The sequence below is a fragment of the Triturus cristatus genome, chromosome 5_1, assembly GCF_964204655.1.
Source record: "Triturus cristatus chromosome 5_1, aTriCri1.1, whole genome shotgun sequence".
Classification (NCBI taxonomy): Eukaryota; Metazoa; Chordata; class Amphibia; order Caudata; family Salamandridae; genus Triturus; species Triturus cristatus.
The window spans coordinates 631,640,014-631,667,859 of NC_140587.1; the positions used below are offsets into that span (position 1 = coordinate 631,640,014).

Below are 27,846 nucleotides of genomic sequence, written 5' to 3' on the forward strand. Positions count from 1 at the left end.
TCTTCCATCCTTTGACTTTCAGTATGTTTAACCTCTCAGTTTCTTTTTCATTTCTAATGTTACTTGTGTATCATTCTCAACGTTCCTGATTGTTTTATTAGTTATATTTGTCTCCAATGATAACAATCATTTTGCTTGGATTATTGTGTTCTCCACCTCGTTGGCTGTATCCATGTTACACTTTTATCTACAGTTCTCAATTGCCATCATGCTTCTCAATATTAACTCGCATTTTCGATTACGCATCTTCTGATCTTCTATTGATGTACCTTTGCTGTAAGTAATGGTAATTAATTTTGCCCATTCCTTAACTGTATATTTTTATTTAATGTTCTCCCTGTTTTCTTCATATTTTACAAACCTTGGGCTACATGTATCAAAATTGTAAATTGCGAATTCCTGAGAATCGCAATTAGGTAATCGCAGTTTACAATGTATGAAACTCAACATTTCAGATAGCGATTCCTAGGGGATCGCAAATTGCTCCACCTCGTTAATATTAATGAGGTAGATCGCAATTTGTGACCCCCTAGGAATCGCTAAAATCACCGGGATGGTGGCCTGCTGAGGTCAGCAGACCACCATGTCCGTGATTGCTTTTAAATAAAGCAATTTTATTTTTGTAAAGCAGCCTATTTTCCTTAAAGGAAAACGAGATGCTTTACAAAAAGTAAGATGAAAAGTTTTCTTTTCATTTTTTAAGAGTGGGCAGTGGTCCCTGGGACCACTTCCTGCTCTTAAAAAACGCTGTAACAAACATTCACAAAGGGGAAGGGGTCCCTTGTGGACCCCTTCCCATTTTAAAAGGGTTACCACCTACTTAAAGTAGGTGGTAAAATGCGAATGTTTCGCGACCGCTTTTCGGTCACAAAACATTCCTACATACCGATGCGATTCGGTATTAGGAAAGGACGACCTAAGCACTCCCCTTCCTAATAGCGAAACACAAACCCATTTTGTGATTCATTAACAGGTTACCGAATCGCAAAAGGCAAAAATGCTTGATGCATGTGCCACTTAGTGATTTAATATTGTCAGCTTCTTTTGATCCATCATCCTTTTTTGTTTTTGAAAGCACCACGTTTCTTCTTTCTCCAGAGTTAAATCTGTTTCCATTCAATTCCCTAGTTTTAATTATCTTCAGTATATTAACTCTTTACCCTTTTATTCAAGACTTTTAAACTTGAGTTTTTGCAGCCTTTTTGAAAATAGAGAAAAAATGGGGAAAAACACTGCAAAGCACAAATCTCTAAATCCCAGACACGCCAAATATAATTCACACCGTATTATTCTTTTTAATCTTAACTAGTCTCTTACCGTTTTGTGTCTGGTCTCTCACCTCCTGAAACCAATGTTGCTCCACATTCAATAGTAACGCATTTAGATATTGTATTTGTATTGCAGGGTACAGTGAAAAGGAGTTTTAGGTTTGGATAATCAACAGTTTTAGTTTGTTTACCTTGTGTAATGAACAGTGTATATATGTGTATATATCTATCTATATATATATATATATATATATATATATATATATATATATATATATAGACTGACCCAAAGCCCCTTTCTTTCTCTTTATATACACACACATTTATATATATATTCACTGAAAAAACCATAGGTTTCACACATGTTATAGTTAGCTGGACATTTTACTGATAAAAAACCAATGAAATTCCCCCGTTATAGTTAGTGCAGGCAACTATAACTCACGCGACCGCAATCCTCTGCTGATGCTAATACTGTATTTAGACACTTATTTGCCCATGTCTTCTTCCATTAAATTTTAGCTATACATATATTACAAATATTTTTTTTTCATAAAGACACATATGTCATCAGCAGAGGATTGCGGTCGCGTGAGTTATAGTTGCCTGCACTAACTATAACGGGGGAATTTCATTGGTTTTTTATCAGTAAAATGTCCAGCTAACTATAACGTGTGAAACCTATGGTTTTTTCAGTGAATTTGCAAGGTTTTTTAAATGCTAATTCCTAACTATAACGTGTGTGAAACCTATGGTTTTTTCAGTGAATTTGTACGGTTTTTTAAATGCTAAGTTACTTTACGCCATTCGTGGCGTGCGCGCCCACTTAACGCAGTTTGCACCGTGCGCGCACAGTGAGCACGAGGTGCGCTTCACGCACCGCGCGCCCACTTTACGCAGTTAGTGCCGTGCACGCACGGTGGGCACGCGGTGCGCTACGCGCACCGCGTGCCCACCTTACGCTGGATGGGCCATGTACGCACGATGCGCTTCAAGCACCGTGCGCACATGGAGGACATATTATGCGCTTCGTTGTGAAAGGTAATCTTTTAATATTTCAATATAATAATTATGCCATGCGCAAATGGTGCACCTCCGGCACCATCTGCACACGGGGTGGGGAGAGTGTGGATAATTTTTTTTTAAAACATTTTTTACCGTATGCGTACGGTAAGCATAATCGGCGCTTTTAAAAAAAAAAAAAATTTGAATTTTTGGCCTTGGGAGTTCTTTGGGGACACCTTCATCAAGGCTAGGTGGTTAGGAGCTGTCTAAACAGCCCCTTTACATGTTTTTTGCCTTTGTTTTTCCTCCCCTCCCCCCTCAGAGTGCGAGAGAGAAAATGGCGGCCGCCGCTTCCTGGTTTCGACCGATTCGAATGTTTACTAAGATCTAACAGCCAATCAGAATCGCGCTCGCGCACGGCACCGTACGCGTACGGTAAGCTTACCGTAAGTGCACCGTAAGCTGCCACAGATATATATATTGATTTAAATGCTATTTTCTCAGGATCTACTGAACAGATTTACACCAAACCTACAAAAGGCACTTCCTTGACCTGTAGACTACCTCTCTGCCAAATTTCAAGTAACTCTGTTCAGCCGTTCGGGCTGTAGCTGTGTCTAAAGGTCCTATGGAAAAATGCATGGGAAAAACGTGTTTTGGGACCCCCCTTTTTTCTCAGCCCCCACTTGACGAATCCCCCTGAGACTTTCAGGGTAGGAGCGGAGCGTAGCGCCCCATTACTTTTGAAAATTTCGCGAGGATTCGTCGACCGGCGCCAAAGTTATTCCAAATAGAATGTTGCGGATTTCCTATGGTAAGAGGGTCCTAACTATAACTACCTACTGGCGACCGCCAGTAGGTAATATATATATATATATATATATATATATATATATGTGTGTGTGTGTATATATATATATATATATATATATATATATATATATATATATATATATATATAGCCAGAGAGAGAAAGAAAGGGGCTTTGGGTCAGTCCTCTTCATCCATTGATCTATTCAACTGCCATTCACAGTTTGCTTCTGACTATTACAGCATGGGGCAATAGGTCCACCCGCTTATGCCAGTGGCAATCATGCACTGAGATTGATGGCATTTTTCCTGATCAGGTGCACTTCTACGTAAAAAGAAGTGTATTTCAGTGGCATGGTTGATTTTAGGGGCAGGTTACTGACCGGGAAGGGTATTTTGCCTGCTCAGTTCTACAAGACTTTTTGGTCTGAGCCTACTCCAAACTTTCCTTTTCATTTATTCCGTTCTTAAAGATTTGTATTTTTTTTGGCATCCTTATGTCTTTAAACAACTTTTTCAAGTTTTAATAAGTCAGAGGTACCTTTTCTTTGCACCAATAAGAACCATCTTCTCCCTTTATTTAAAACTAAACTAAAAGGTTTTCTGAACAACAGCTGCCTGCTAGAAAGCACCCATGCTAATAAAATTATATGCAATGATATTAATTATTTGCATTTTGTATTGCAAGCATATGGATGCCACATTTAGGTTGTAACATGTTTCCTTTTCTTTTTTTTTTGTTGCATATGCTTGGAATAAAAAGTTACATTCTGATGGATACTTCTAACCGCAGATTCCTCACCTTTAAAATATCCCATGGCACCAGACAAGATTTGGAGAATTTCATAACACTGCTCCCACGTACCTGTAGATTGCAATATGTTGATTCTGTACTGCCCCAGAGTGGAACTGCATATAATTGCCACCCCTGCATGCTGACCTCAGTTGTTTAATTTTTGTGTCCTTGGACGAGCATACGGAGTTCTGCTCCTAATTTTTTAAGTCTTCTGTCAAAACATAAAAAATCAGTGTGGTAGGTCACAATGTCACCTCCGAAAATTACATTATTCAAGCATTGTCGAGACTACAGGATTCACATGTCAGTTACGGAGCTGCACAAGGTACTCCTATGGTACTTGGGCTCAGGCTTTGAGTCTTAAGTCATGCAGCAAGTGTGTGTCACTGAACAAAAAAAGAGGCTGCATTCAAAGCATTAATCCGCCCTCGTTCCAGGTCGTGGGCACACTTGTGATCCCAGTCTCAAGGCTACTCCTGTGAAAGATCGAATTCCCCCATGTCCCCAATATCCAATCTCATCCTGCAATTTGTCCTTGCCTGTCCTGATCTTCCCAGATTGTCATTGGCCTGCAGGAATTAGCAACCTTCAAAGTGGCCTTTGTTCAGATTTTTGGTGAAATTCCAACTCCCTCTTGTGCCCCTTTGGGCTCTACAAAGCTGCAGAGATCGCCAGTTGGACTCTGGTGGGTCTGCCCTAGATGTTGTGTTCGGGCCCTTACTGGCTTTAGTACTGTTTAATACTCCAGCACCAAGGCCATGCCTGTCCCTTTTGTACCAACTTGCCTTGTGCCGCTCGATGATCCATTCCTATCGCTGGTCTCTGACACTGATGTGTTGGTCTGCTCCAGGTCTGTCCCGTTATAAAATCATGAAAGTGCAACAAGTGGCTATATCGAGAATTCTAATCCCAGACCTCTGTCTTAATGTCAGTATCCCAAAATGCGTAACTCGCGAGAGACAGTTTAAACCATTTGTTAGAAACTAAAATTGTAAATAAAAAAGTGTAAGAGGCATAAAAAATACATGGAAGAAAACAACATGATCATATGTTATAATTATAAAGAATCTGAATTATGTTCAGATTAACAATCAGACATATTATATCAAATGGTTGGACATTTGAACAGACTGAATTAATAAAGTAAGTCTTCAGTGAAAAAAGTGAACCCACAGTACCAGTGATAAAAGTGAACCACAAAGGTCAACACACATTTGACGCTCCTTCCTTTCCCCGCCAAAGTCATCGAGAAGGTCGTCAACAAGCAACTGGCAGCCTTCCTCGAGACGAACGGATCCCTCGACCCATCACAGTCCGGATTCAGAGCCAACCACAGCACCGAGACCGCCCTCATCGCAGCCACCGACGACATCCGAGCCCTGCTCGACAACGGCGAAACAGCGGCACTCATCCTCCTAGACCTCTCCGCAGCATTTGACACTGTCTGCCACCGCACACTAGTCCAACGCCTCAACGACACCGGCATCCAAGGGAAGGCTCTGGAATGGATCATCTCATACCTCTCCGGCAGAACACAGAGAGTACGCCTCCCTCCGTTCCACTCCGAGGCCACCGAAGTCATCTGCGGCGTCCCGCAAGGATCGTCGCTCAGCCCCACTCTCTTCAACATCTACATGAAACCCCTCGCTGCCATCGCACGCCAACACAACCTCAACATCATTTCCTACGCCGATGACACCCAGCTAATTCTCTCCCTCACCAGAGACCCCGACACCGCCAAAGCCAGCCTGCACGAAGGGATGACAGACGTCGCTGAATGGATGAACATCAGCCGCCTGAAACTGAACACGGACAAGACAGAAGTCCTCATCCTGGGACCATCACCCTCCGCATGGGACGACTCCTGGTGGCCCCCGGCACTAGGCACCGCACCTGAACCGACAGACCACGCACGCAACTTGGGCGTCATACTGGACTCCTCCCTATCGATGACCAGACAAGTCAACGCCGTCTCCTCAGCTTGCTTCCACAACCTCCGCATGCTCCGAAAGATCTTCCGATGGATCCCAACCGAGACCAGGAAGACGGTCACCCACGCTCTCGTCACCAGCAGACTAGACTACGGAAACACCCTCTACGCCGGTACTACGGCCAAGCTTCAGAAAAGACTTCAGCGTATTCAGAACGCCTCCGCCCGACTCATCCTGGACGTCCCCCGACGCAGCCACATCTCGTGCCACCTGAGAGACCTGCACTGGCTCCCGGTCAACAAGAGGATCACGTTCAGACTCCTCACCCACGCACACAAGTCCCTCCACGACCTAGGCCCAGGGTACCTCAACAGCCGCCTCACCTTCTACACGCCCACCCGCCGGCTACGTTCCGCTAACCTCGCCCTCGCCGTCGTCCCTCGCATCCAGAGAGCCACCGCTGGAGGAAGGTCATTCTCCTACCTGGCAGCTAAGACTTGGAACTCCCTACCCGTCCACCTGCGGATGACCCAGGACCACCTGGCCTTCAGGAAACAGCTCAAGACCTGGCTGTTCGAGCAGTAGCAGACCCCCTTCCCCAAGCGCCTTGAGACCCTTACGGGTGAGTAGTGCGCGATATAAGTTCCATGATTGATTGATTGATTGAACAAGATGCAGTGGTAGTAGACTATATACAGTTCAGTATGTAGACCATTCATTGAATATTAAAGTTCATAGAAAAGTTGTTCTACTAAGAATATAAGGGAGAGTTTTTTTTTAGCTTCTCTTCATTGTAACCATCACACCAGCTTACCAATGTCAGACGTTTGAATTTCTTAGTGCCATTTGATGAATGTGCATTGAATTTGTTGGGATACTTAAGAGGTTTAGCTTGCTGTTGGTATGTCATTGTTCATGCGGATCTGTCAGGAGGGAGAAAAGTTAAAACAACGTTCTAAAAGTGTTCATTTGCTAATAACTTGGCTGCAGCTTGATGAGTTTGTATTACATTTGGCAGACAAATTCAACATTAAGCCCAAAACGAACATCTCAAGTTTAGTTGAAATCCGTGAAATAGGAGGGTTGGGCAAAGTTAAATGGGGGGTTGATTTTCGAATAACTTTGGCACTGGTTGACAAATCTGCATGATACTTGGAACAACTAAACTGGGCTTTGTATAGCCTGCCAGTTCGCATGCAGAGCTTTTAATAATTTTGAGAACTATTAAAAGTTTTTATGCCTCCTTTTTAACTTTGCTATATATAGGTCACGCCAGGCAACATGGAGCCTGACACAGCTTGTTTGAGTGTGCTGGGGGTCGGAGTTCTGACAGGCCATGGGTCTGTATAGACCTGAAGGAAGAGTTTGATAGAGGGATATTATTTTGTTGACACTCTTCAGGTACTTCTACTTCTACCTGACCTTTGCAGAACGTTGAGAAGTGTCAGATGTCTTCTTGGCTTTGACTGACCATCGCTGAAGGGCATTGTGCCTTCCCCTGGCTCTCCCAAGAGGGCAGAAGCGCCAAACTTGAGGAGGGAGGTGTAATTCATGTCGGACAAAGGCGGGTGGGGACAGCACCAGCAGGACAAAGGTCTATCTGAAAGAAACAGTTAGTTATAGATTCCTTACCTTCAAACAGTTAGTTATAGATTCCTTACCTTCAAACAGTTAGTTATAGATTCCTTACCTTAGAATTACTCCCAGGCGTCAGACTGGATCCGGAAAGTTTTTCGTCAGCAGTACCCCTGCGTGTCGGTAGGTGGCGTCGGTCGACTCCACGTCTGGCGTCGTGGACGCCGGTATGAAGTCGTGGAAGTTACTTAGATGCCGCCCTCAGTTTTTTCTTTCTCCACGCCAGCAAGCGCAGATCCGGAGAGAGCAGTACCCCCAGTCACTTTTTGAGGGACTTTTTTGCGACTTTTGTCGACTTTGTTTTTGAGTCTAACATCGACTACTGATGCACGAGGGATGGCCGGCTTCAAGACTTGCGGTTCCTGTACCCGACTGATGTCGGTGACGGATCCGCACCGCGTGTGCCTCTACTGCCTGGAGAGCAACCACGACCCCAAGTCGTGCTCCGACTGCCGAACCATGGCCCAGAAGTCTTTGCGGGAGCGGTCCCGAAAGCTCCTCGAGGCCCGGCAGCCAGCTCCGCGTTGCTGAAGGTCCCGGTCGCGTAGGAGGTTGAGGGACAGATCGCGTAGCCATCACCATCACTCCTCGTCTAAGTCTTTGCACTCGGAGTCAGGTAAGTCTAGGCACAGAAAGAAGTCAAAGAAGCGTTGTTGCTCTTCGACTTCACCTCGTCCGTCAGCTTCCGCGACGCAGCGTGCGGGTGGTGCCCTTCCTGCGGCTCTGCGTGCGGAGCCTTCAGGGTCAACTCCGGCCATCCCTCCCTTCCCAGTAGCGACCCCAGCCCAGCTTCGTCAATTTTACAAAGCGGTGCATGCCATCTTTGGGCAGCTCAACTCAGCACCGCACGGCCCCCTTGGATCAGGCCTGGATCCAGATCGGCACCGGTCGACCTAGTTATACCTCCACCGGCGCCGATTCCACTGGCACCACGTCCGCATTTGACGCCGGCTGGTCCCCCAGCCGGCGTCAACCCCGGCCTCTGCCCCCACGTGGACACAGAGCTGGACCGGCGTCCACCGATGCCAAATCCGGCGCCGATGGGTACTTTTGTCCCTGTGTTCCACCCTGGCCATTTTCAGCCAGATTGGCAGCCTGAGGAGGGTGAGGAAGACTGGGATGGGTCTGGTAAACCTTTGACAGACCAGTTGGAGTACGAGCAGGACCGGAGAGAGGAACTGGGGGATTCCAAGTGGTCTGGCTACCTTCCCAGACCTAGGCATGTTGTCTCCTCCTACTGTGGCTATGGAGGAGGAAGCGTCCTACGCAGTGGTGTTGCTTAGGGCGACTGAGGCTCTCCACCTCGAGCTTCCTACGGTGGCTGTCAGGACTAACCTCCTGACAGAGGTGCTTCAGCCGGCAGCAAGCTCTGCTGCCGTTCAATGAAGCCATAACGGACATCCTTTTGGGCACCTGGTCCAGGCCCAACACAGGGGCTCTTGTGGATAGGATGGTTGTCCGACGCCCCCGCCTGGTCCTGGGTGACCCCACTTTCCTCTCCCAACACCCTACCCCAGAGAGCTTGGTGGTCCAAGCCTCTACGTCCAAAGGCACCTTCCCTACCGCTCCACCTGATAGGGAATCCAAAAAGCAGGACCAACTTGGGAAGATGATGGTTTCTTCCTCCAGCTTTGGACTGCGGTCGGTAAACACTGCATGTCTGTTGGGCCATTATTCCCACTCTGTGTGGGATACGGTGCCACAAGTGCTGCCTCAGTGCCTGGAGGAGACTGGAGAGACGCAGCAAAGTTTACCATCTGCTGTGGGCTGGATACGGCCGACGCACTTGGCAGGACGATTTCCACGTCAGTAGCCCTTCGATGCTATGCCTGGTTGCGTTCGACTGGTTTTTCCGGGGATGTCCAATCCACACTTATGGACATATCCTTTAATGGCCGTCGCCTTTTCGACGACAAGGCAGAGCGCTTTAAGGACTCCCGGGCTACGGAAGGTCCTTGGGCCTCTCCACCACCCGCCCTGCACCGTCTGCCTTTCGCCCCTTCCGTGGCTACTGACTGAGTGCCCCACTACACTCCTCCCAGAGCCACAGGCCGGCGCAGGCTGTTCAGTCCCAGCGTGGCCGGGGACGTGGGAACCAACAGCGTGGTTCTGGGGGCCAGTGAGCGGGCCAGTCCACCACAGCCCCCTCTGCATCAGCCTCCAAACCCTCCTAGTCTGTGGGCGGCAGGATCGGCCATCACCTCCCCCACTGGTGCACCATCACGTTGGACAGTTGGGTTCTGCAGATAGTCCGAAGGGGCTACTCCAGTGCTTAATTTGTGCCGGTGCTTTCCGGTGCTAAGCACCGGCACCTAATTATCAGGGCCGGATCTACACACTCAGGTGCACTTAATTATTTATATACAAGTAAAGTAACTTACTTGCTTCGCTAATGCTACTACGGGACACTTGCAGTGTAAAAGTAAAGTGTTTAACTTCCCGTCGGACTACGGACTGTACAGTGTGCAGAGTGCAGACTGTATGACACACTTGCGGCTCGATTGTTGATGCGCATTGCGGAGCCGCACCCGCGGGACACTGTTGGGCAGGGCTTTTTGGTTCTCGCTTGAATCTCAGGCTTCGGGGGCGCGGGGCGGGGGCTGTACGCGGCAGCGTGCGTACTGCGCAGATGTTCTCAAATTGTGCTTCATTGCGCACGCCACGCATTCAGTGCCACGCCCCAGCATAGCGCTGCCGCGCACCTAGTCTTCGTGTTGGTGTTGGCGGTTCGACTTCTTCGCCGTGGCCCGCCGTTCACAAAAACTTCACAACAATTAAAACACGGCTGGACAACGTGAGCCAGTTAGCCAGGGTCTGGCAACAGCGGCTGCACCAGGTGAGAGTGAGTCGAAGTCCAGTCAGGTTTGGAGGAGGGGTTCCTTGCTCGCCTCTCAGCCACCACTCCTGCCCCGTGCTCCACCTGGCAAAGGTGCCGTCGTGGCAGTGTCTGCGTGGGAAAGCTCCCATACCGGGATCGAGCCCAGAAAATAAACACACACACGGAATAAAAAGTGCTTTTAGTTTGCCCAGGTGTGCGCATTGTTGTCCGTGACTGTGCGACGGAAGCACTCACAAAGGCCAAGCCCACACACGAGGGGTAGGGGTGAGACAATTACTCAGGAGGTGCGGGCGGCATGTCGCGGCCTCTGGGCCTGGTGCCATATATGTGTTCACAGTCACACTTCACTGCAGCTGAAACGGACTCCTCGAGTTCTGGCCTCTGAAACTGGCAGACTATCACTCCTTCCACGCCACTGACCACATGGACTCCAGTGGCCTCTTAATTATTCTCCATGGCAGACCTTGTGCACTAAAACGGCGCCTCAGTTTAGTAACCTAGCACTCCTCTAATCTTACGAAGCCTGTCTCTTTCACCCATTATTACTGGCTGCAGTGGCTGCTTACATTAAGGACACTTGTCCGTCAATCAAAATACGTTATGCTCCAGGAGAGGGATAAATACATGTAGAGGAAGGAAGGCCTTTGCATAAGAAGCAATCAAATAAGATTGCTGAGAAAACAAACGAATGCAAGAGGTGGGCGGGCCCAAAGCCCACTGTTAAGTATTTATATTGTCCAAATTGGCGTTGGACAACAGACAGCTTAAAACAATAGACCTTGTCAGCATCCGGAATTATGCCACAAATCCACTATGTGTGCCAATATGATGCATTGTGCCGATTGAAATTGTTTTGGGCGTTTAGGTATTCAGAGAATTTTACTTTGTGTAATAGCCAGATTTTCATGCTCACTGGCTAGTTTTAGTCTATTGTTCACCATGAACTTATCTCTGCAGCTGTTCTCTTGAAGCGATGCCATGTGCGCTTCACAGCACCATCCTAATCCCTGAGTTTGAGAGTTTGATCACGGTTAAGGTTCACTTTGCCTCTCATCCTTCAGAGATCGTTAAAACAAGTATCAACCTCATTGGGTGAGAACTATTGCGCCCCTCGTTAAGCGCTTAGATAACTATACCAAAAGCGCTATACATGAAAATGAATAACGCTGCTGCTGTCGCGTTCGCTGCAGACCTCACCTGCCCTATCCAGTGTGCTGCAGTGATAGGTGGATAAATCGCTCTATCTGAATCCCACAACCGCGGTGCACCTGCTGCGCGCGAGTCCGGTCAAAAGTGAACGCGCCTGCAGCCAGGGCCATGGAAGGCACACGTTTTATAATATTGGGGTGGTTAATGCCCTCCTAAAAATACAAAGTAATACCTTGCGTCTCTTGCTGTACTCTCTTACCTACCTAGTGCATCACTCAAGATACCAGGTATCCTTCCACCATCTAACTGCCGTGGGTTCTCCCTTTTATGTTTCTGATTCATAGGAATCTAGGCTCTATGCCAGGCAATCGCACCTCTCCCGTCGAATACCTCGGTGCTGCAAGGGGATTAACAGGAGATGAGGCCAGCTGCATTCCGATACCTTTGGTTCCAGTTAGCGCTATATGAAACTGCAAAGGACAAGTAAAAACACACACAAAAAAACCACTGGGCTATTCACATACGCACTCATGTCTAGCAAATGCTGGAAAAGAGGAAAATCGGGCTGCAGCCTTTTATTGATCCAAGTAAATAGAAAGACCATTTATATGTTAACGAGGCTTTGTTTATTGTTTCACCCCTTCATCTCCACATGGCAAAGGTGACAATGTTCTGCAGCGTGGATATTTCTTTTTCTATGTAGCGCAGGAGAAAATAAGTTTGTTTATTCCTATTCACCTTTCCTAACCCATGCAGCTGCGTATCACATCAGGCTGTGACACAAAGTTTGACTAACGGAGAGTAGGTAAGAGAATGTGTTACTAGTTGTTTTTCTTTCTAAAAGCTGCGCAGGCCCAGCAGGACACGTACTTCGTGTGTGCTTCATTTAGACAGTTTTTAGCATTATCATGGCCGATGCAGGACAACAATAAGACAATACAAAATGCCCAGATAACGCTGGTGGTAAATGATCCTGCTGGAGAGCAATCATTTGTCTGTTAGTAGTTTTTAAATGCAGATAAACTGTATTTTATGTGGAAGCTCAGTGGGTTACTGCCTTTGTCACAGAGATCCTTGTGTTACATGCAGTTCAGAAGGTACAATCCTAACATAGGACAGTGACCAATGAACTGTCACCAAAGAGCTGCCTGCATACAAAGTTTAAACATGAATGGTATAGTTAGAACTTCGCTTTCTTTTTTTGTGATATAGTTAGAACTTCCCCAGTCTTTCATTATTCTAATGTTTTCAAAATGAGTATGTTTGGGCAGATATACATTTTTATCAGTAAAGCTGACCCCCATTGAATACTCTTTAAATCCTACGGTTGTGTTTCACCAGCCCAAACCCTCGTAAAATTTCCGTCCCACCGGTATGGATGACACGTGATTCATACACCTTGTAATCCTCATTGGCTTATGTGACATTCCCTGTAGACTGATTTACATACTTGTATGATTCATTGTCTCCTGTATAATGTGTGAGTGGTGTAAAGTACTGACACACACTACTCTGATATGAGTAGCGTTATACAACAAATGAAATGCATATGAGAGAGGGGCTACATAAAGATGAGGGGCACTGTTGGAGGGTGGCAGTGAGGGAATCTGAGGAAGAGGTCAATAGGGGGAGGGGCTATGGAGCGATGAGGGACACTGGTGGAGGGCGGCAGTTTGGGAATCCGAGGAAGAGGTCATGGGGTGGAGGAGGGAGCGATGAGGGGCACTGCTGGAGGGTGGCAGTGAGGGAGTCTGAGGAGGAGGTCATGAGGGGGATGGGCTACAGAGAGATGAGGGACACTGGTGGAGGGTGGCAGTGAGGGAATCCGAGGAGGAGGTCATGAGGGGGATTGGCTACAGAGAGATGAGGGACACTGGTGGAGGGTGGCAGTGAGGGAATCCGAGGAGGAGGTCATGAGGGGGAGGGGCTATGGGGAGATGAGGGGCACTTGTGGCGTGTGGCAGTGAGGGAATCTGAGGAGGATGTCAATAGGGGGGGCATGGAGGGATGAGGGGCACTGTTGGAAGGTGGTAGTAAAGGTTATTTACGGAGAGAGAGGTTATTGGTGCGACGCCAAAAAAGACTTTCGCATCAGCGCTGAAGCCGGCCCTGTCACGGCCTTTCTGATTTTGTTTATTTAATTAGCAGTCGGGGTCATAAGGGCTACTGTGGAACATACTTTGAAGTGCGTGCTAATTATATTTACCACTATATTCAATGTTTTAAGTTTGAAGGTGATTTTACTATTGTTTTTACTGGGATAAACAAGCCTGTAAGGGAGTGCGTTGCAGAGTCCAGGGTCAGGGAGGTAGTAATGAAGAGGGATTCTCCCTGAAGGCTCGCACAGAGGGAGCCCGAGAAGTGTCACTTGCCTGATACTCCCACCTCAGAAACCTCCTCTTCCCATCAAAGCTACTCAACAGTCCAAAGCATCAGCCGATATGCAGGTATTCTACCACAGCACTGGATAGAGCAGGAAGTTGAGGCAATTGGGGTTGGTGAGTTTAGGATTGTGGAAAGATTTGGTTCATACAGTTGAGTTCACCAACACCACTCAACAAGCAGTGGGCTTCTAAATGCTCCACTGCAACATACCACACTCTCACCACCTCCGCCGGAATGGGCAAGGCTCATTTGCTATGTTTGTCCTTAGTGTGTGTGATGTTTGCATTTTTCTCAATCTTATGACTTCATTCAGTGATGTAACATTGAGGGCAGCACCAACACTCTGAAAATTGTTCCAGCCCCACTGGCTTGGGTACCTTTCTTTGACATTTTCATGCTTTCTGGCCCGGGTGCCTTTGTGTGACATTTCTATGCTTTCTGGCCTGGGTGCCTTTGTGTGACGGTTCCATGCTTTCTGTCCTGGCTCGGTGCCTTTGTGTAACATTTCTATGCTTTCTGGCCTGGGTGCCTTTGTGTGAGATTTCCATGCTATCTGGCCTGGGTGCTTATGTCAGGTCATCATTTAGGATTTACTATGCTTTGAAAGTTGATACAGCTAAATATGTAATGGAAAATGTGTTGTGCACCATTTTGGTTTTTCTTTTTGCAAAATGTTTTTGAGGGGAGAATTCCCCCATGCAAACACCTGTGGCAGTCATTACGCTTGCTGTGCTTGTGTGCTATGCACCGTATGGGGCTGGTGTAACAAAACTCGCCAGGGCTGCTTTGGGTTCCCAGTCCGGCCCTGAGTGTCAATTAATTAATTAATTTTTGAGAATCACAGTGTGCAACTAACTCCAGAAGCCAAAGCTTAAAATTGAGGCAAACTGTATAGACTTTGTGTCTCTTTCGAGTGAGCGCTGCAGGGCAAGCAGGCCGGGGTATGTTTCGGAAAAGGCCAGAATTTGGGTGGGCAAATTAGGAGGAGGATCCATTTGGATTGTACTTGTAGTCAGTCATGGATGGTAATATATGTGCAGATGCAGAAATGTCTTTGGTGCAAACTGCAAATAAATATTAATTGTGCATGTTACTTAGACGAATTGACATCGCACTTCGCACGTCTAGCGTGTTTTCTTTCACTTTGCTTCCCTATTAAAAAGGGCATACCCTACCCCAGTATTTTCCTTTCCCCAAATTAGCACATAGAGCACTGGAATTGTCCCTTTTCAATGCATTAGTGATTTTTATCTAATTTATTTCAAAATTGTGCTTTAAATGCACTTTTGATTTAATATTTTTGAAAATGTTCACAGGGCAGGTGAACCTCCTATCTAAACCTTACTATGAGGAAGGTAGGCTCCCTTGCTGAAATTCATCTGACTTTTCGCAGTGCCAGTTGACGATGTGGGTGGAGCTAATAGAGGAAGTGGGTGGAGCCAGTGGAGGAAGTGGGTGGAGCCAAAGAAAAAGTAGGTGTGGCCTCCGACAAAGATTTGAGCACCTGCACTTATAATTTTACAAATTAAGCACTGGGCTACTCCCTCCCCTTCTAGACTACCCATCCCTCCATGCCACCTCAGTACCATCGTATGTCGGAGGATCACCTGGCCCTTCTCCAACAGGAAGTTTCGGCCATCTTGGCCATGGGGCCATCGAGTGCGTTCCTGCCCCAGAAGTAGGTTGTGGTTGCTATTCCCACTACTTTCTAGTGCCCAAGAAGGACAAAGGCCTGCGCCCTATCTTGTATCTCAGGAACCTCAACCGCTTCCTCCGGAAGGAGAAGTTCCAAAATGTTGACGCTCACTCAGGTCTTGTCTGCCCTCGACCCTGGAGACTGGTTGGTAGCGTTGGACTTGCAGGACGCTTAGTTTCACATCCCCGTCCTGCCGGCCCACCGGCGTTACCTGTGGTTCACGGTAGGCCACGAGCACTTTCAGTTTATGGTGCTACCCTTTGGCCTTACCAGTGCCCCTCGGGTGTTCACGAAAGTGATAGCGGTGGTTGCAGCTCATCTGCGCAGATCAGGGGTTCCAGTCTTCCCCTATCTCGATGACTGGCTGTTGAAGGCGGCCTTGCCCCAGGTTGTCGTCTCCCACCTGCAGACTAAGGCCGACCTCCTGCATTCGCTAGGGTTCTTCATCAACGTGCCGAAGTCATACCTGACCCCCTCTCAGAAGCTCCTCTTTATCAGAGCGGTTCTGGACACAAGGCAGTTTCGGGTTTATCCTCCGGAGCAGAGAGTCCGGGATATTCGGTCTATGATTCTGAACTTTCAGCCTCTATCCCGGGTTTCGGTCAGGATAACCTTGAGGCTGCAGGGCCTCATGGCCTCCTGCATCCTGCTGGTCGATCATGCCAGGTGGCATATGCGGGCTCTGCAGTGGGACCTGAAGTTCCAGTGGGCGCAGCATCAGGGGAATCTGTCCGATTGCATCCAGGTCTCGGAGGGCACTGCACGACAATTTCAGTGGTGGCTAACAAACCAGGATTGGGTCAACGACAGATCCCTCTCCTTTCCCCAACCAGAACACACAGTGGTGACGGACACGTCCCTTCTGGGATGGTTCAGCCACATGGGAGCGGCAGAGGTCAGAGGCCTCTGGTCTCCGGCGGAGTCCGGGCTCCACATCAAACTTCTGGAGCTTCGGGCGATTCGTCTTGCACTCAAAGCATTCCTTCCCTCTGTCCAGGGAAGAATAGTGCAGGTGTTCATGGACAACACCACTGCCATGTGATACTGCAACAAACAGGGTGGGGTGGGATAGTGGACCCTATGTCAGGAGGCCCTCCGCCTCTGGACATGGCTGGAACATCAGGGCATATCCCTGGTGATTCAACATCTGGCAGGTTCACTGAACGCCAGGGCGGACAAACTCAGCCGCATGTGCATGATGGATCACGACTGGCGTCTTAACTCGGAGGTTGGTGCAAGGTCTCTTTCAACAGTGGGGAGAGCCTTAGTTAGATCTGTTCGCCACCGAAGAGAAGGCACAATGTTAGCAATTCTGCGTGTTGGAATTTCCAAGGCGGCACTCGCTAGGTGGCGCTTTTCATCGTGAGTGGAGTTGCCGTCTTCTATACGCCTTTCCGCCTATACCACTTCTGCCCGGAGAGCTGAAGAAGATCAAGCGCGACCGGGCCCAAGTTATTCTTTGGCTCCGGATTGGGCACGAAGAGTCTGGTATCCCGAGCTGCTCAACATGCCATCGATCCTCCGATCCGACTGTCTCTTCTGGAGGATCTTCTGTCGCAGCAGCAGGGGACAGTCCTCCACCCGAACCTGTCCTGCCTCCACTTTCTTGCGTGGAGATTAAGCGGCGGCAGTTGATGTCATTTGACTTGCCTCCTGAAGTTTGTGATGTAATCTTGGCAGCCAGGCGTCCCTCTACTAAGACTGTATACGCCTGCAGATGGAAAAAATGTGTGGCATGGTGTACAGCAAAGACTGTGGATCCCCTTTCTGCCCCTCTTTCTGAGGTTCTCTTGTTCTTCCTGTCTTTGGCCCAGCAGGGCTCTGCTCTGGGCACTCTTACGGGCCACCTCTCGGCCATTTGAGCCTTCTTCAGGCTTCCTGATCAGCCTTCTCTTTTCAAGTTCCCTGTTGTAAATAGATTTCTTAAGGGCATTACTTATCTTTTTCCTCCTGTTCCCTTCGTAATGCCAGTGGGACTTGAACTTGGTTCTTACTTATTTGATGTGCGCTCCCTTTGAGCCGCTACATAACTGTCCTCTCAGACTCCTTACTCTGAAAACTGCTTTTCTGTTGGCCATCACCTCTGCGCGCAGGGTGAGTGAGCTACAAGCTCTGTCTTCCAAGTCTCCCTTTCTGGCTGTTCATCGGACAAGGTCGTCCTGAGAACTCGTTCTTCCTTTCTTCCAAAGGTGGTCACTTCTTTTCATATTGGCCAAACCATCACTTTGCCCATCTTCTTTCCACCTCCGCATCCTTCAAAAGAGGAAGAGAGGCTCCACCGTCTGGATCCAAAACGTGCATTCTCTTTCTACTTCGATCGCACCAAACAATTCCGGGTGGATGACCAGCTCTTTGTTGGTTACGTGGGCGCTAAGAAAGGCCGGGCCGTGCACCAACGGACCATCTCCAGATGGGTCGTTCTGTGCATCAAAGCCTGTTACTCTTTGGCTAAGAAGGAGTCTCCAGTGGAGCTGCGCGCCCATTCCACCAGGGCGACGGCAGCTACTACTGCTTTGGAACGGGGAGTCCTCCTAAATGACATCTGTCAGGCAGCTACGTGGGCATTGCTGCACATGTTTACGAGACACTACTGCCTGGACAGCCAAGTCCGGAGAGACGGCTTCTTTGGGTGTTCTGTTCTCCAGGACTTTCTGGTGTGACCTTGGTTTGCAGACCCAACTCCGGGGTTGGTATTGCTGGGGTATCTATTCTAAGGTAAGGAATCTATAACTAACTGTTTCTTTTAGATGAACAAGTTACTTACCTTCGGTAACGATATATCTGTAAGAAACATAGGTTAGTTATAGATTCCTTACTGCCCAACGCATCCTCCCCGTTCTGCGAACTGACTTCTAGGGTTAAGGACACCCTTTCAGGGCCCTAGTTTGGTGCACCAGTAGCGAGTGTCTTGCATGGCTCTGCGTTTCTGGCGTGGAAAGTCGTGTACAGAACTGACATCAGCGTGCGAGGGCAGTTTCTAAGTAACTTCTGCGCCGTCATCACGGTGACCACGATGCTGACGACGGACATGGAGTCGACCAATGCCACCTACCGGCGCGCAGGAGTACTGCTGATGAAAAATGCCGACGCGCAGAGGTACTGCTAACAAACGTTCCAGATCCAGTCTGGGGGTAATTCTAAGGTAAGGAATTTATAACTAACTGTTCCAAGTTTAGGAATCTATAATTAAGCTATGTTTCTTACAGATATATTGTTACAGAAGGAAAGCAACTTGTTCTTTTATACATAACAAGGGCAAGAAAGAGGTGATGGAAGACACCTGATTTTTTTTCTAATGTGTTTCCAAGGAATGCATGAGTAAAGCCCCAAGAGATATGAGGGAAGGTGTAAACCACCAAACATCATGTTTGTATTCAGTAGGGGGGCATGGCGGAATTGGAACAGTACCAAGAGAACGGATATTTTTGAGCGAGAAGCATATTTTGTATGCATTTCACTTAACACCACTTCCTTAATCCAACCATTTTATCATCTTGGGGTGGTGTAAGGGTGCTCATGGTGGGGGGGGGGGGGGGAGGGTGGTCTATGAAATGAAGATGGGGAGTAATCAGTATTCTAGTACTATGCACCTTGAGGCTCCAGATGACACCATAGACCACATTCTATCTTTGTTTTTAATGGCAGTTTGATCCTTGTAGTGGAGAATGGCCCATTTCTTGATGGCAGTGACAGTTCTGCATATATGCATGAAGATAATTATCCTAATTCCTACCAGTTCATGGGTGGCAGTGTTATATTTACATCACAAGTAAAATGGGGTTCTGAATTAATAAGTGCTAATGATAAAGGTAGTGCAATGTACAGAATAGATCACTCTGATAGTAAAAGAACTTGGTTGTCTCATTTCCAGGAAGAGATGAGATTAGTTTCAAGATCTTGTTTCACTGCTAATCAATACCATGAATACTGAAGAAGCAGTTTCCTGTATTTTACAAATAATTCAAACCCAAACCTTTTTTTCTTCCTGATGGTGGCTGTTTCCTAAGCAATCACGATCAGAGTTGGTGAAGAAGGGACCAGTTTAAGAATTGTTTTTATTTATTCATAAAAAAGAAAGAAAATAAGGTTTGGTTTTGGTGAGTTGATGAAAGGGCTTGGGCAGGTCTATATGGAATAAGTGGCCATGTTAATGCTACAACATCTGTTCTAGCACCCTCTGCGGTGTTGAACAGAATAATTATATTCTGGCCCAGGCTAAAGATAGCTGTAATAGCTCACAAGTTGTAATTTGTTGAAATCTTTCCTGTTAACTTCAAGAACATAAATGTATGAATGAAAATTGTAGAAGTCAAATATTTAACTGAATTTAATATATATTGCAGGCTCGTTATGAAGAAATGCCAGAACCCAAGTTTATGTATGGAAGTCACTACTCATCTCCTGGCTATGTCTTATTTTACCTTGTTAGAGTTGGTAAGTAAATCTTTTATTAGAAGAAGAAAAAAAATCTTTCGATCCTTGGCATAAAAAGTGTGCCCTTTAAACCCAAGTTAGAGACTACTGATAACAAGTAGCATGCGTGTATTTATTTAAAGTCTATATTTCATTGATATATTTGTGACTTGCAAGACCAATAGTGTTTATAGTGCTAGTGTTTCTGATAGAGACTTCTAACTGCAGAATCTTCGCCCTTTGAAAACTTCCTCAGGCTGGATCTGGAAACTTTTGAGCAATACCTCTGTGTGCCGTTTGATGTGCTTTGCAGGTTTGCACTGACACGGTTGCACTCCAGAATTGACGTGCAGAGCCAATTTAGGCGCCACTCATGCACAGACTTCAAATCCTTGCTTTCAATGCCACCAGATGCAGCCCCGAAGCTACCACTCATCTAATTCGAAATCTGTTTACCTCGAAATTTAGACAGTGTGCAAGGGAAATGTAACTAATTACAAAAGGTTTTAAAAAACCCTGTAAGGACTGTCTCAAGCAAATGTCTATGACAGATTCAGATCAGGTTTGCCTGCGGTGCTTGTGGTCGAGCCATGACTCAAAGGCCTGCATTGAATTTGTGTTGTTGAAACCATAGGCCATTTGGAAATGCAAGGCAAATCTATTTGTCACAAAGCATCAGAAGGCCCGCGTCGCGACTGGTCCAAGTCCAAAGGTCATTTCCTATCCCGTTCCAGATGTCTGTCGATCTTTGTCACACTCCAAAACCTTGGATAAGCCCAAGATAAAACATAAGAAATCCAAGCAGGGTTTAACCCCTCCCACGGCTCTTGCACCTGAGAAGGCGCTAGTTGAACCCTCTGTTATTGCTGCCAGACCTCTACTGGTGCTTTTACCGAATCCAGCTCCGAGGGCCATGCCTGTTCCTGGAATGTTGACACTGGTGCCAACGCCATTGACGCCGGAGGACAAGACGCATCTTATTATGTTCTCTGACTTAGTCGACTCCGCCCCAAATTTGACCAAGGCTGCACTTGGTGTCCATTGAACCACAGCCTTTGTCCCCTTCATCTGAACCACGTCCTGGTTCAAATGGGCAGGTCTATTACACTGCATTTCTTGTTTGGGATTGATTCTGTCAATGTGTATGATGCCCCAGGATGACTTTGTACAACCCCATAAAGAAAACTGGTATAAAGGCCACCAGGATGCTAGTGGCCTTGTCACCTCTCCTGACACCGCCTAGTTTCATCCACAGGCCCAGCAACTGATGATAGTGACTCCTTCACAATGGTCAAGCGGAGAGTGGCTGAAGATCTCGACCTCCAGCTCCCTACCATGGAAGTTAAAAACTGTGCTGACCGAAGTCCACCAACCAGGGCAAACCAATACTGAACCCCCGTTGCCTTTTGAGGGCACTCTCCTTTTTGGGGACTAAGCAGACTCTCTTCTGGAGTGCTTCAAAGAAAGCAGGATCCTATGCACTCCCTGAGCTTTTCTCCTCCTCCACGCCAACTGCATTAGCACTCTGGATCCTTCTGAGGTTCTGGCAGGGATGCCCCTTAGAGATAGCCACTTCAGCCGGGTTCCCAACTGTTTGGTGGCAGAGACCATGGCGACCCCATGGTCCGGGACAGCATGCCAGTCAGTGCGTCCCCACTGGCCAAACCACCTAATTGTGCCGTAAGTGGAACATAGCACCCGGTTGGAGGCAGGATCAAACATTTTTACTGGGTTGGTAGGCCATAACATCGGATTGGTGGGTTCTGCAAATTGTCCAGGAGAGGTATGTCGTACCCTTTTTGGCCAGCCTTCCACCGCCCCCAGAACGCCTGACGGAGGATCATCTGTTCATCTAACAGATGATCCGCTGTCCTCTTTTGGCCGAATGGGCTGTTGAGAAGGTGCCTGCTGCGGAAGTGGGTTGTGGTTGTTACTCCTGGTACTTCCTGGTGCTGAAAAAGGGAGGAGGCCTCAGTTATATTTAAGACCTGGCCCCTCTCAGTGCCTTCCTCCGGAAGGAAATAATCAAGATGCCCCCCTGGCCCAGGTCTTCTGTCCCCTCAACCCTTGATAGCAGATGGTAATATTGGACCTGCAGGACGATTATTTTCACATCCCTGTCCTTCAGGCCCACAGGTGCTATCTGCTGTTCATGATGGGGCTGAAGCATCTTCAGTTCACAGGTCTCACCAGCACCTCTTGGTTGTTCACAAAAGTGATGGCGGTGGTGGCTGCTCATCTTTTGAGATCAGGGGTCCAATTCTTCCCTATTTTTGATGACTGGCTGCTGATGGCGGGCTTGTCCCAGGCAGCGTCACCTTCTTCCAGATTACTGTAGACCTTCTGGCATCTTTGGGATTCACTATCCACGTGCTAAAGTGACACTTGACTCCTTCTCAGACACTCCCTTTCATTTGAGCCAGTCTAGACGTGGTCCGTTTTCATGCCTTTTCTCTGGAAAGACAATGATCCTGATCTTTCATCCTCCATCCTGTTTTTCAGTGAGTTTGTCTCTGAGGCTGCCATGACCGATGGCCTGCAACATCCTGGTGACAAAAGTATTCCAAGTGGAGTGTGTGGGCTCTGTAGTACGATCTGAAGTCTCAGTGGTAACCACATCAAGAGAAAGGTTTCGATCATGTCCATATCTCGGAGGAGACTTGCACTGATGGGTGCTTGACTGCGACTAGTCCGCAGCAGATCCCTATCCCACCAAGAGCTGACAGTGATGGCCAATGTATCGCTTCTAGTTTGGGGCAGCCAAATGACAGGATTTGAAGATCAGAGGCCTCTGGTCTCCAGCAGAGGTCCTGGCTCCACATCAACTTTATGGAGCTGAGAGCAATTTTGTTGGCGTTGGTAGCCTTCCTGCCATCCATCTAAAGGAAAGCTAGTGCAGGTGCTCTCTGGCAACACCACCACCATATGGTAGCACAAAAACCAGTGCGTCTTGGGGTCATGAAATTAAAAATACATACACTTTAAACATGGTGATTGTAATTAATCTAAAATGCATTTTAGATAAGAATATGCATTCATGTTTGGACATGTACAATCTATTTCAGAGTAATTTGCATTTAAAATATGATATTAACATTTCTTTCATCGATCCAAGGCCTCAATCCATTAATTGCAATGGATGGAAATTACTTCAAATTTATGAAAGGTTTTTGCCTTCGTAGGTTTGGCGTACATGGCTGTGAGGATTTAGGTGCATTATATGTATAGTTGTGTATCCTTACAGTGTAATTACACTCTCAAAAACTGTCTTGGGTCCAGTCAGGCGCCTTTGCAAAATATTTAGCTCAACCCTGGATAGCTATGGCCTCGAGCAGCAAGGCATGAACAAAATTAATAGTGAAAAGCATTTAGAAGCACCAAACATTGAAATAAGAAAGACACTCGCAAAAGAAATCCAACACCAATTTGTAAAAATAGATAATTTATCTGTAAGAATGTTTAGGGTTCAAGATTAACAAAATCCACCAGATGGTTCAGGAGAAACGGATTTCTAAAGGACATATAATTCTCAGTACTTTTAAGCACAACCGCAAACCAGCGTAAAGTTTGGAAACTTTAGAAAAGTTTGTAAGAGTTATGTTTGGCTGCTTGGGCCCGAATGAGGCGACTAATTCCAGCAGAGTGAAGGTCGGTGAGAGGAGGGGCACTAAGGAGTATTTGGACAGTTACCTGGTTACCAAAGCATTCTCCTGACATGAACACCATAGACTTTACTGGAGTGGTGCTGATACTGAGGATGCAGGAGATGGAGGATGCTCTGGGTGCTGTGCGATTGACAGGGATGTCCTTGTGGTTACTCCATGGGTCAGCTGAGTCAAGTTTGCCCACAGAGTTTGGTTGTCCCTTGAAGGCCTCTTTTTGTATCTTTTTTATTTAATACAACTTTATTGGGTTTCATCACTTCAACCTGGTACTTGCCAAGAAAATGTGTTTACAGAGAAAGTATGGCATTAACTTGTTATTCAGGAAATCCAGGCTGTACAATAGTTGTGGCAAACAGTTACAGTATCATTTCTCATTGTACCCAATGAGCCAGGATCCCAGCAAAATTGTATATATAACCTTTGTCAACTTTGCAAAGGACTTGATGAGTATACTAGCAACCTATGATGGCTTGAGTATTACTGTGATGCTATGTGGACATCGGAGAACGTCGGGTGTGGTTGAAAGTCAGTTATGAAGGAATAATGAAGTAGTCTGCTTACACACGCCTTTTGGAGAGGGAAGCATCTGAGGGAAGGGTGGAAGTGTGTTTACGGGGGTGCTAGTTGTCAAGGGGGATCAATGAGTGTTTAGGGCAGGTGTTCATCAGATTTGGCTTCAACTGGGACCAAGTATCCTTCCCAGTCGACTGGTGTTGCAGAACTCCTGACAGTTGGGCTAAGTTTATGTAGTGTATCGAACTCAGCCAAGATACCTACCTTAATTTCTTGGAGCAAAAGTGATGGGGGGGGGGGGGGGCAGTGATTGATTCCCAGAACAGGGCTATGTGTCGCTTATCCAGCACGAAGACTAAGTCAGTGAAGTTATGTGAACCCTTGTGGCTCTTGGTGCATTGTGTTAGCCTCAATAAACCGTGCACAGCCACTTTGGGTGATTTACCTACCTGATACATATGTTATATGTGCTAGTATCGCATCACAATAGGCGCTAATAGTTGAGCAAGTCCCCACCATATGATAAAAATCATCTGCTGCTGTGGGACAGCATTGACTGCCCCAAAACCATGAGGCCTACCTGCTCAGGGGTCAAATCGGTATGGTGCAAATAGTTAAATTGTTTATATTTTATTATTAGAAAGAATTGTATAGCGGTAAGGTACCCACACAGGGTTTTCCCTGCATTTTAAGAAGCAGGTAAGGGTATAACTATCACTAGCTGACTCCGGACAACCAGGTCTTTAACTGTTTATGGAAAGTGGTAAGTGATGAGCAGCTTCTTAAATATTCCGGAAGTGCATTCCAAAGCTTAGGTCACTGGTAAGCAAAGCGGTGGCCAGGCTGCCAACCAAGATGGCCACGTGGCACTGAAGCTCCTCTGGAGGACCCTGACAAACTTCTGAGATCTGACCCAGTGGCTCCCTGAGTGTGGCTGTGGAGGTGTGCACTGTACGGAAAAAAAGATCCGCGTTCTGGGGACCCAAGGATGTGCTACCAAATACGAGACAACTGTCCCGTTTTAGCTCACGAAGAATAACTGGGCGGAGTCCACCGCGGAGCAGGAGCTAGGACCCGGATTGAGACCCAACAGCAACCGAGCGAGCCGAGATCTCCGAACGGGGTTCTCCGATTCCTACATCAGCCAGGGAGACGCGCTGCCCTGTGCAGCAACTGGCAAGGTGAGAGAGCAACCATCCCACTCCCCCCCCCCCTCCCCCCCACCTCTCCCAATAGCTGCAACGATTGTCACGGTGGGGCATTCTGCCGTTGTCATAGAGGCCTGCCCGCTTTTGAGTCCCGGAGGCCCTGTGGCGACAGGGGCCACGGGTGGGCCTGGGACACGGCTATCTGGCCGGTTTGGCGGGCCATAGGAGGGCTTATCATCATCTGGAAACCCTCGCCATAGCGCCGTGGCGGATTGAAGGATCTGTCCTGCGGGGCGCGCATGCAGAGGGGCTGAGCCCACAAACCTAGCCCTTACAGCTGTACCACCCTCCTCTAAATGCACATGGTGTACAGTGTGACCCTCTACCTCCAACCAGGATTTAGCGGCACGCAGAGCATCGAGCTTTGTTGGAGCTGGGGATCAGACCGTATGGAAAAGCTCAGCGTGAGCAGTAGAGTCCTGGTGTGCTGCTTGTGGGATTTGCTGGACAGGTCTCAAGACGCTCCTGTGTGAATATTAATGTGCGGAGCTGGGTGACCGGTGTTACAGGGACCCTCTGCTCCTACGTCCCCGGTCCCCACCCATTGGTAATGTTCTAATTTACAGCAAAATAGTGGCTTTCCAGTTGATGTGGGCTAGATGGCATGGGTCATAAAGACCCCAAACAGAGACTCCTACAGTTTGGCAAAACTACTGAGAGTGGCCCAGAAACAGACGCAGACATGGCCAAGGGGAATTCCAACGTAGGTCTTACAGTGGACCCGCCAGCAGACTTGAGTGCTTTCCTACAGGAGTTGAGAGCGGGTTTCATGGCCCTAGATAGCTGCTTCGACACCTTAGACAAGCGTTTAGACTGTCTGGGTGCTAAACTGTATGTACATGACAGACCCCTACATACAGTTGATGTTAGGGTGTCGGACTTGGAAGATGGATCTGCTCAATCCGTCTGACGTCTGGATCGGGTTGAAAAACTCCTGAAAGAAGTGCCCAAAAAAAATGAGGATTCGGAGGCGCGCAGTAGGCGCAACAACCTCCGTATACTGGGCGTGCCTGAATCATCCAATATCGGTTGCATGGACCAGTTTGTGGAATCTCTGCTAACCGACATATTTGGTAGAGAAGCCTTTACCTCCGATTTTATCATTGAGCGTGCTCATCGTTCATCAGGTCCTCGTCCTAATTCAGGTTGTCCTCCCAGGCCAATTGCACGCCTCCTAAATTTTCGCAATAGGGACACAGCGCTACCCCTTGCAAAAGAGAAGGGAACTATTAATTGGCAAGGATCAACGTTGTTCCTGTACCCTGACTTTATAGCTTTGGTACAAGAGTCGAGGCGCAAATATGGTGGTGTTAAGGCCACATTACGTAATCTGGGGCTAAGATATGGGATGCTATACCCAGCACGGCTCCGAGTAGACTTCAAGGGCAGATCCCGGATCTTTGACTCCCCGGCGGCGGTCCAGGAATTCTGCAGAGGCTACAAAGGCAGCGGTAGCCAAAGAAGCAAGGATGCAGCCAGAACTTATCCCTCACACAGTGGCTCCATCGCCAGTGTGGAACTTTTTTCATCTGAGTGACACATATGCTCGGGGCTTGGTCTCAATTAAAACTCTCACATGCATTGCCTTGCCATGTACGCCTCTGGGTGCACGTTGGGCTAGTTAGATGTTCATAAATGTGGGATCTCCGGCGTGGCATTGCCACCCCCTGTATGTTTAGCATGTTAAGTGTCTAAGATGTTCATGGAGTGTATTGATTTCCAAGTATATTCAATGTTGAATGTTTTGCAAGGGGTATGTAATGGTATACTCTTTGGGTTGTTCCCTGCACGGGGTTGAGCAGGAATAAGTGGGGGAGGGGTTCTGCTCAGTATATGGTTCCAATCATTGTTGATACGGTTTACTCACTTTGGATTGCGCAATACCAACGCCGCTACACATCAGTACTCACTGTTTTATAGTACAAATGTTGGTTTTGGATAACTTGTCCACTTTTTCTAACATTTCACTTGTCACCTGGAATGTCAGAGGGCTGAATAATGCAAAGAAAGGGAGGAGTTTCTTACACTATTTGCAAAGGCACTAGATAGATATAACGTTTCTGCAGGAAACCCACCTCCCTAGGGCTGATAATATTTCATTTGCGACCAGTTGGGATTCACACAGGTATTTCGCTGGGTACAGCACAGACGCAAGCGGTACCGCAATATTAATACATAAACGTATACCATTTTAGTTACACATAATGCACAACGATAAAGAAGGGAGCTACACAATGGTGACGGAGTAGTTAATGGGTCATCGCATTGTGTTGGTGTTGGAAACCGGGCAACCGGGTTAGCAGTCACCAGGTTCCCAGCACAGTGGTAGCTTGGCTCGAGCGGTAAGGAAGACAGGCACCGTGTTAAGCGTACGTCACACCCTCACAATAACCATGCGTTCATCCATGCCAAAAACGACACTACACCGTAAAAATTATGAAGGAAAGTAGTTTGTCTTTATCTTATTGTCTCTTAGTTGCAGGTTTCAAAACATACATACAATACCATAAGACTTTTCCTGAAAATAGCAGGT

At 47.4% G+C, this 27,846-nt stretch overlaps 1 protein-coding gene across 1 annotated transcript in view; it reads left to right on the top strand.

The window, feature by feature from the left end:
• The window catches only part of NSMAF (neutral sphingomyelinase activation associated factor), a 624,890-nt gene that overhangs the window by 323,479 nt on the left and 273,565 nt on the right, over window positions 1-27,846 (top strand). The window contains exon 15 of the mRNA XM_085605566.1: window positions 19,858-19,948. Coding sequence (XP_085461692.1) covers window positions 19,858-19,948 — 91 coding nt within the window. The remainder of the gene's footprint in view (window positions 1-19,857; window positions 19,949-27,846) is intronic.